The sequence below is a fragment of the Rhincodon typus genome, chromosome 2, assembly GCF_021869965.1.
Source record: "Rhincodon typus isolate 14 chromosome 2, sRhiTyp1.1, whole genome shotgun sequence".
Classification (NCBI taxonomy): Eukaryota; Metazoa; Chordata; class Chondrichthyes; order Orectolobiformes; family Rhincodontidae; genus Rhincodon; species Rhincodon typus.
In genome coordinates, this window is record NC_063333.1 from 127,338,293 (window position 1) to 127,348,803 (window position 10,511).

General features: G+C 40.7%; 1 protein-coding gene across 2 annotated transcripts in view; it reads left to right on the top strand.

The window, feature by feature from the left end:
* The window catches only part of ctnnd2a (catenin (cadherin-associated protein), delta 2a), a 459,985-nt gene that overhangs the window by 430,293 nt on the left and 19,181 nt on the right, over positions 1 to 10,511 (top strand). For both annotated transcript variants that reach the window (XM_048615969.1, XM_048615976.1), the window contains one exon: positions 1,791 to 1,875. In XM_048615969.1, coding sequence (XP_048471926.1) covers positions 1,791 to 1,875 — 85 coding nt within the window. The remainder of the gene's footprint in view (positions 1 to 1,790; positions 1,876 to 10,511) is intronic.

A 10,511-nucleotide genomic window follows, 5' to 3' on the forward strand; every position in this document is an offset into this window, starting at 1 on the left:
ATTCCCTTTCACAAATTTCAACCAAAGAAGCAAGTATGTCATTCTTCATTAACAACTCCTTTTTATTGTCATAAAATCTAACCTGAGATTTACCACCTCCAAACACCACACTGACCAGAAGATGGAAAACAATATTTTATGCCTCTTGAGACATTCAGATAAAAATGCAAAACTTATCAGCAATGTAATGCTTGAGATTGATTTCATTTGTAATGCTATTGTATTTGGCGTTCGGCAGTTACATTTCACACGAATATCTTGCAAGTATTTATGTTAGCGGTGATTTGATATGAAGGAACAAGAAGAAAATTAGGAATTAAACATCAAGAACATTAGGGTGCCCTGCATGTGACTACTTTTCCTCAATACAGAAGAGGCAACTAACATTTCACCTAAATACTTCAGCATTGTTAACATAATTTATTTGACCACAAACTGCTCTGTACTTCTGTAACAGCACTCAAATTTCAAAAGCATCCAGCACACAGAAAGCCTGCCAGAAATTTTAGATTCAGTCAATAAATGTCTCTGCATGACTCAACTTTGCTCAGCGATTCATTTTTATTAACAAATTAAAATCAAGAGTACCAATTTGTTCCATTTGTGAGTCTGCAACTTTGTGCCAATGTATCCATTTCAGAATAATGTGGTAACATGATTGATTCAATCATTGAAGGTACTGGGATGGGAACTGCAGCCATTTTTCTACAGTCAGAGAAAGGAGGCAAGGAATCGATCCTGCGACAGATACCTTCACATTGTAATCCATTGAAGGAAATGGGTATAAAGACTTTATTTAGATAGCACTTTTTGCCACCTCAGCAACTGAAGTGTAACACCATAACGCAGTATCATGACTACATGGGTTATGCAGAAAAGAAGGCAATCTATCTGTGCACATTCAGGCCCTACAAGCAGAAATGCAATCAGGACTGAAAAATCTGTTTTGGTGATGATTGAGGGGTAAATATTGACGAGGACTCCAAGGAAAATCTTCGCTGGTCTTTGAAATAATGTCTCAGGATTATCAACTCGAGAGGTCCGATGGGTCATTGGTTTAATGTTTCCTCCAAGGAACAGCACTTTAGATGGTGCAGCATTCTCTCAGCACTGCATTCGAGTGGCTGCCTAGAATATGTGCTTGAGTCCCAACAGTGAAATTTCAAGTCCCAACATTCTGGCTCAAAGGTGAGAGTGTAAACACTAAACTATATGTGATACCTGAGAGTAAATTGTCACGTCGCATGTCAAAAACAAAGCTTGGACGTTTTGCGCCAGACTTATGTTCAGAAATTTCCAACCAACTGTGGTTCAAAATCTACTCTGCTTTCTCCCTTTAGCCTTGTGCCTAATGACTGTGAGTATCTTAAACTCTCACAACACATCAGTCATCTATACACTGGTATCTTGCCCATCAATTGCAGATTTATCCAAATTAGTCTGCTGCATTAAAAAGGAATAACAGTTCCACATTTTGCTTCTCGTCACGGCGAATAAATATGCAGACCTTCAAGTTCCAACTACTGAGTAAAATCAATCATACACTACATTAACCTTTAAAAACCATTTGTTCAGACTTATTTATTTCAAACCTAATTTGAAACAAAAAGCTTGCCAGATAATGATTGAGAAGGCTGATCCATACTAACTTAATATATCAGCTTCATTCCTTTCTTTTCCTTGAGAAGCAATTCTCAGTTTTTGTTTTCTTGACATTTTCAGTCATGTTAATTGTGCCAGCCAGAGGGTTAAAGTGGTTTCTAACCTGCGCTGTGATGTTTTGCACACAGACATTCACCGAAGGTGGTGAAGGCAGCATCTCAAGTTCTAAACAGTATGTGGCAGTATCGAGATCTGAGGAGCCTCTACAAGAAGGTAAAACATTTTGTTCTTCACTGTCCTATTCCCTTCATGTGGAACATAGATAAAGAATCTCGACTTGAGCGCAGCAGGTGCAGGTTTGCTGATAGCAGAAGCATTAGGGGCGTGGTTGACTTTGAGATGATCCTGAGTGATGTCAACAGGATTTGATTGGATCGCAGGAAACACCCAAGAAGTCAGACATTATCTGTGAAAGAGACACAGGGAGTAGAATTTAATGCCATCTCAGAGGTGATTTTGAAGATTGCAGGGCAGTTCGCTTGAACAGGAGATTGCGGTGGGAGACAACGTCATTTTCCTGCCTCCCCTTGATCAGGCTCAGGGCAGGAATAATGGAAGGAGAGGCATCCTTCTCTCCCATAGGGCAATTGAGACTGTTAAGTAGCCACTTAAGGATCTCATTCCACTGCCATTAAACAACAATTTTCACTGTATTTGTAATAAATACATGTGACAATAAATAAATCATATCAAATCAAATCAGATCAAATAGTTCCCTGAAAGTGGTGTCACAGGTAGACAAGGGTGCTGAAGAAGGCATTTGGCACGCTTGCTCTCATCTGTCAGAGCATTGAGTACAGGAGTTGTGGTGTCATGTTATGGTTGTACAAGATGCTGGTAAGGCTAAATTTGAAGTACTACGTACAATTCTGGTCACGCTGCTGTAGGAAGGATGTTATTAAACTGAAAAGGATGCAAAAGGGATTTACAAAGATGTTACCGAGAGGGTTTGCGTTATTAGGAGAGGCTGGACAGGTTGGGACTTATTTCCCTGAAACGTTGGAGGCCGAGGGGCAACCTTGTAGAGTTTTATAAAATCATGAAAGACATAGATGAGGTGAATAGCCATATCTTTTCCCCAGGGTAGGGGAGTCCAAAACTTTATATAAATGATTTGGATGAGAATATAGAAGGGTTGGTTAGTAGGTTTACAGATGACACCAAAAATTGTAAAAAATTGTAGACAGTGAAGAAGGTTTACTGAGCTTACAAAGGGATTTTGATCAAATGGGTCAATAGGCTGAAAAATTGCAGATGGAGTTCAATTTGGATAAATTGCATTTTGGTACAAAAACATAGGTAAGGGCTTATAGAATTAATGGTTGAGCCTTGGGTAGTGTTGGAGAACAGAGGGACCTTGGGGTGCAAGTACATAATTCTTTAAAGTTGGCATCACATATAGACTGGATGGTTAAAAGAGCATTTGGCATACTTGTCTTCATTGCTCAGTCCTTTGAGTATAGGAGTTGGGAAGTCATGTTGTAGTTGTGCAGGACTTGGTGAGGCCTCTTCTGGAATATAGTGTCCCATTCTGGTCGCCCAGTTATAGGAAGGATATTATCAAGCTGGAGAAGGTTCAGAAGAGATTTACCAGGATGTTGCCTGGTATGGAAGGTTTGAGTTAGGATTTTTTTCAGCTGGGATTTTTTTCACTGGTGCATAGGAGATTGAGAGGTGACCTGATAGAAGTTTATAAAATAACGAGAGGTATAGATAGAGTTGATGATAGTTGTCTTTTCCCTAAGATGGTGAATTTCAAGACTAGGGGGCACATTTATAAGATGAGAGGAGAGAGATTTAAAGAAGACACAAGGCAATTTTTTTTACACAGAGGGTGGTTCGTGTATGGAATGAACTTCCTGAGGAAGTGATGGATGCGGGTACAATTACAATGTTTAAAAGAATTTGGATGGATACATGAATAGGAAAGATTTGGACTGATATGGGCCTGGAGCAGGCAGGTGGGAATCATTCAATTTGGGATTATGTTCTGCATGGACTGGTTGGACCGAAAGTTTCCCTGCTGTATGACTCTATGATTGGAGGGCATAGGTTTAAGGTGAGAGGGGAAAGATTTAGAAGAGATCTGAGGGGCAGTTTCTGCACACAGAACGTGGCGCGTATATGGAATGAGCTGCCAGAGGAAGTGATAGAGGCGAGTACAATTACAACATTTGAAAGACATTTGCACAGCTACATGGATAGGAAAGGCTGAGAGGGAAATGGGCCAAATGCAGGCACGTGGGACTAGTTCAGTTTAGTAAACCTGGTCAACATGGATGAGTTGAGCCAAAGAGTCTGTTTCTGTGCTGTATGACTGTGAGAATGGAGCATATCATCTGAATGGTTCAGTCAGTTGGCACAAATGTGATGGCCTAATGCTGGAAAATTCTGTTTCCTAATGAATTACAGGACTACTCATTGCCTTATATTTCAGTGTTAAAGTAAAAAAAGTAATATATGAATTGCCTCTGTGTCTTTTTGGGCGCATGAATCAACAAAAAAAGCTGGCAATTTCTAGTGATGCCAAACTTTGGAACAAGGCAGTTCCGTAACAGCCAATCCAACAACCCACAAGCACTTTTCCTTGTACAAGATGCTTGCTTGATTGCCTAACTTTGTAGATCGCACAATCACCACTGATTTGTAGACATGGCCAGAAGCAAAGGGAGTTGAAATGCCCTTATTGGTAATAGGAACAATTCATTTGGTGCCTCGGGGTAAAAGCTGCAAAAGCTATCAGCTTACCTGGGATCACCTTCTGAGAGAAAGGCAACTAGATGAAGACTGATTGATTTCATTAATGTTGCTTGCAGGCAAAAATAAGCATGTCATTTTCAAAATACTTGTCCTGCCTGTCCCCTACTCTTAATACTTTCCACGTACTATTCTCTGCCTTTGAGTTTATTCCCTGCATTTTCCTCCTGCAAGGTTTTCATCCATTTTCTCTCATTGTATCTATAGAAGGAGCACCCACTGTCTTTCTGCATCTAGTGTACATTTATTTTTTCTCCCTGTTTCTGTAAGCTCCTTCTCCCTTCTATCTTACCTCTCTCTACCTTAAACTGTCCCTGTGATAGGCTTGTTCTTTTGCAGATTTGCTCTCAGTGTATCTTCAGTGCATGAGTTTTAAACTTGCACTGCAGCCTACATACACACTTTGCCCTGCAGTGTATTCAATATATCCACCAGGATCATCTGGAGCTATAGCATACCAGGCTAACCCAGAGTCTCCATGCCACAATTCATTAAAGACAAGTAATAATTGTATTGTGAGTGTGAAATGTTAAGTATATTTGCTCAATCCGGTCTCCGTTCAACATGCATCTAAAAGACAGCACCTCTGACAATATAGTACTCTCCCAGTACTGTCTAGCTGATACTCCATTGCAATGTACTCAAATCTGTAGAATGGGGTTTGTTTCCACAACCGCTGACTCAGAGATTAGACTGCTACCACTGAACCATGGCTTAAATACAAAAATAGATGAATGAATCAGTTGTGAAACAAAGTGATTATGGCACAAAAGCAGAAATTACATGGAAAAACCCAGCAGATCTGGCTGTATCTGTGGAGAAAAAGCAGAGTTAATGTTTCGGCTTCAGTGACCCTTCTTCAGAGCTGGCCCCGAAACATTTACTCAGCTTTTCCAGCAATTTCTGTTTTAGTTTCTGATTTCCAGCATCCACAGTTGTTTTGGTGTTTTGATAGTTGGACAATGCTGATTCCTAATAGAATGACTTCTAAATTTAGTTTGCATTTACTGTACATGTATAGAACGGATTCCCTGCAGCATTGCTAGTACTGTTCAGTGCTGCAGAATGCCAAGGAGTGACTATGCTTCACAGCCTTCTAGAGATTAGCAACACAAGGACTTCACAGCAGCGTGTGTTGAATCTTGAAGATTTTATGAAATTGAACAGTGTAATTTATTTTGAATTGTTCCTGTGTAACTGTTCGGCTGAAAAGGGAGGCAGGAGATAAGTTCCACTGACTATAACAAGGTCAGCCAGGTGGATCTCATAGAATATGAGTTCCCTGCTTGGGGCTATTAACTTGGTCCAATCAGGGAGCTCTGGCTGACGGACAGAAACAGGAGTGTCAGGGGTTCTGCTCACTCTAGGAGCCAGCGTTATGCTAGCTGGGTCAGTGTCATGTACTATGAACATGTTAATAAAGTGTGACTTGATGCCAGCCTTCGTGGAGCTATTTCAGTCCTGGTCGCATATTCAGATCTGAAATGTTCATTGTGCAGGTGCAGTGGGAAATTCCGTAGCTAATTCTGTTCAAAACAAAATCACACAATGTGAACAATGATGTCTTTTTGCCATGCTAAAGAGAAAGCTCATAACTCCCTGGGGCAAGTAGAGAAGATAAGGCTGCAGAAAGTTGCTACGGGAGATGACATAGAAACCTCTTGACTATCTGTTTTTCTTCTACCTTCCATGTTGCTTGGCCTTTGGCTGCCAAGATCCTAAGCTCTTGAATCTCTTCCCTAAACCTCTTCACCTCTCTCCGCTCCTCCTCCTCTAAGATGCTCTTCCAACCTATTTCCTCAACCAATCTTTTTGCCATCCTTCTGAATGTTCCTATTAGACTCAGTGCTTGTGTTTGATTTGTCATATTCTTGTGAGACACGTTGGGACATTTTCCTACTGTGGATTCAATCTTGTGATATAAGGTAAAGTGTGAATTAAATGGGCCAAAGGGTTTTTTTCTGTGCTGGAGATCTCCATGACTCTAAGGTAATGGCTATGGGAATGTTAATGTTGGAGTCTGAATTAGGCTGCACTTAATCTGCTTCTGTCGTAGGTCTTGGGTAGAGAGAGGCAGAACAGCTGAGAATCATGAGTGAGAACTTATCACCTCATAGTCTTAGTTAAAATGCATAACATACTCATGTAACTTGTACATGATTGTTGATCATGCAACAAATTACATCTTATTCAAGATTAGAACCCTTCTCATGAAAAATGGCTAGTAGTTTTTCTCTGCCACTGCAAACCAAATAGGCCCTCTGATCCAGTCGAAGAAAGGACGATGGTTGCAACACACTGCTGTACTATACCAAATCCAGTAACCAGATCAGTCCTTCTGACTGGTGCACCTACTGACTGACACCAATATTACCAGCTGCTAATGGGGGGCCTTACAGTGGCTCAGTGGTTAGCACTACTGCCTCATAGCGCCAGGGACCCAGGTTTGATTCCAGCCTCGGATCACTGGTTGTGTGTGAGGTTTGCACATTCTCCCCTTATCTGTGCGCGTTTCCTCCCACAGTCCAAAGATGTGTGGGTTAGCTGGATTGGCCATGCTATTGTGTCCAGGGATGTGCAGGCTAGGTGGATTAGCTATGGGAAATGCAGAGTTACAGGGAGAGGGATGGGGGGTGTGGGTCAGTTTGGGATGCTCTTCAGAGGGTCAGCATGGACTCAATGGGCCAAGTGACTGCTTCAACATTATAGGGATTCTATGATTGAACTCAATACACTAGGCAATGCTGTCTCTGTTGGATGTATTTTTGGTAGCTTTAGTACATGACCTCACACCTCCATCTGCCTACCATTATTACCCATTTCTAATTCTTTTCATAATGATCAAACAGGAATACTGAAAGAAAATGAAAGAGACACAATTCTAGTGCTGTAACCATCAGTCAAAGAGGGGAAGGAGCAGGGAAATGAGCCATGTGTACTTACCATAGAACTTCCCAATTGTCATCCTCCCAATTATTTTTGCTGGATCACTTTTTAAATGATTACAATATTCACTGCAGTACAGCATCTTAAATTGAACAATAGGTGTCCAGTGTTCAGCAAGATGCCCAGTTTTTGTCGTATGTGCCGTGTAATATGACATACACTTCTATCAAGCATATTTCAAAAGTTGAGCTGTAAAGATCCTTTCTGCCACCTGCAGGTAAAACTGAGTAATTCAGATTGTAACTGAACAGGACAATGAGATCTAGAAAAACTTTAACTTGTGAAATAAATGGTCAACTAATTTTTGTTTGCTTTGAAAAGCCAGTGCCTTAACTTACTCTTAAGTGTTAGTCGTTCCCTGCGAATTCCAGTTTAATGGAATGCTGTAAATATAATCAAAAAATTTGGTTTTGTCAGTACCATTTATTTTAATCATTCTCTTCAAAACCATGAGCCTGCACATGACAATATCTCATAATTGAAATTTTAATTCCTTTAGGCTTCTCAAGTTTTTCTTTCATGCTCAGTGCCGAAGGCCAGCCCTGTAAGGAGGGAGCACTCACACCCTACAGACAGGAGTATGAATTTAGACATAAAATGGAGATAATTGTGAAGGTTTGCTATTGTTTAATATAGACAACATTATTTCAGTCACTCATTGTGCATTGTGTATTGAATTTATTGAAGCATTGTCAATTTTAGACTATCTCCCAAAGTCAAAGCAACCTTGCAAATATGGCACTGTACAACTAAAGAAATGAAAGACTTACATTTGCATAATGCCTTTCAGTACCTCAGGACATCTCAGAGGATATTAAGGCCAATTAAGTGCCTTGAAATGCAGTAATGTAGGAAATGCAATGTCAAGTAGTGCAGAACAAAGAGTCTTGTGATAATATTCTGGTAATCTGTTTTAGTTATGCTCATTGAAGGATAAATATCGGATAAGGTATTAGGGAAAGCTCCTTGGTTTTTTTTCTTGGGATGATTTACATCCACCTAAGAAAGTAGATGGGACTTTGGTTGAATGCCTCACTGAAAAAAGAAACATCTTTGACAGTGTGGTAATTCCTCAGTACTACTGGAATGTCAACCTGGACTGTGTGTTCAATTGCCTGGAGAGGGACTTCTCGCTATGACCTACTCCCTCAGAGCTGATAGCTCTACCACTGATGGCTGACACTGGAGATGCAATATAAACCCTTTTAGAATTGTCACAACTACCATTGATTCAGATAACTTATAAGAATAAATTTGAATTCCTCATAGAATCCCTACAGTGTGGAAGCAAGTCCTCTAAAGAGCATCGTACCCAGACCAACCCTGTTCCTGCATTATGCGTGGCTAATCCACCTAGCCTGCATATCTTTGGACTGTGGGAAGAAACAAGAGCACTCAGAGGAAACTCACACAGACACAACACGCAAACAGTCACCCAAGGGTGGAATTGAGGCAGCAGTGCTAACCACTGAGCCACCATGCCCAACCGTTTGAGTTGCCAGTTATTTGCTGCAATTTCAGACATTTGCTTTAACAAGTAACGAAAACACTATTAATTCAACACTACCTTTACAGGCAATTTATGTTTTAAGCTGCAAAGTGAAATACTACCCCTTATTTTTAGCCCAAACAAAAAAAAAGTATATATTACAGAGAAAGTAGGAACTGCCGATGCTGGGGAATCTGAGATAACAAGGTGTAGAAAATTTTCTGAAGGAGGGTCGAGACCCGAAACGTCAGCTTTCCTGCTCCTCTGATGCTGCTTGGCCTGCTATGTTGATCCAGCTGTACACCTTGTTATCTCAAGTATATATTACACTGTGCTTTAAGTATGATTCAATGTTCCAGAATTTTCCCAAAGTGGTTCTTAGCTCCCAAGGGTTTGTTCCTGTTGATTTCTTCTCTCCACCTGGTGACTTAACTAGAACAGTCTTTCACAATGGGATTTTCCTTTCCTAGAGGTGCTTTCTGTTGCACAAGCTAGATGATTCTTCCAACCTTGTTTTAATTCCTGATGAACTTTAACTTTACAATCAAGGTGTGAGCTCCCACTTCAAGGCACAACATAAAGGCTTCCTTTGGCCTCTGGTTGCTTCGTCTTTTTCCAGATCCAGTCAGACCCATAACACTGTCCCTGACACCTTGTGATACTCTAGGAATGAGTGAAATCTGATCTTTGGGATGGCTTGCTCTGTATCCTTCCCCTGGCAATGTGAATCACACTAGGTCTTATATCTGGGTGGCAATACTAATTAACCATCTTTGAGAGCCCAACTCTTTCATTTTGAATTAATGGACATTTTAAAGCACAACTATTTACAACCCAACATTCTAAAGACTATTTTGGGACTTTGGGTTTCAACTGTTCAGACACGAGCTGATTCCATTGTCTCTAAGCACCTTCTTCACAGTAAAGGAATCTAAATCCTCCTTTGATCCCTAACAATCAAACCACCCAGGCTTACTGTCAGACAGACTACAGAAAAGGTCACATGACGCCCTACCTTTGACCTTAGATTTCAAGACACAGTCCCAAAATGTAACAGTCTTATTAACCTCAATTGTCACTGTCCAATAAATTTGCTGAATTGATGGGAGCTCTGTCATACTAAAATAGAGAAGACAAAAATTAATTTTCTAAATAACGACAATGTACTGATGTCTATACCTTAATTCATACCTGAGTTTTAGTCTACCAGCATTCACTCTTGATGGGTTCAGAAGGACTGCCAGAGGACTGAGTGAGGAGCTAATTAAAATATCAAAGTTGTTAATGTTGTGGTCTGGAGATATCAATTGACACCATGACCTAAATTTAACAGTGAGTGAAGGCAAGGACAAACTGTAATCCCAGTAAATGAACAGAGGCTATGTCACCCCAGGCTGAGTGGCTTCTTTAAAACTCCTCCTGGACCAAAAGATCAGACATGCTCCCCAGAGGCTGCTCAAGGAAGCTTTCTGTTAACTTCCAGTCATAAACGGCAAGATTCTTCCTTCCGCATAGAACTCCAGCCCCTAAGCTGGTCTTCTGATTGCAGAGATGGTAGGAACTGCAGATGCTGGAGAATCTGAGATAACAAGGTGTAGAGCTGGATGAACACAGCAGGCCAAGCAGCATCAGAGGAGCAGGAAGGCTGACCTTTTGG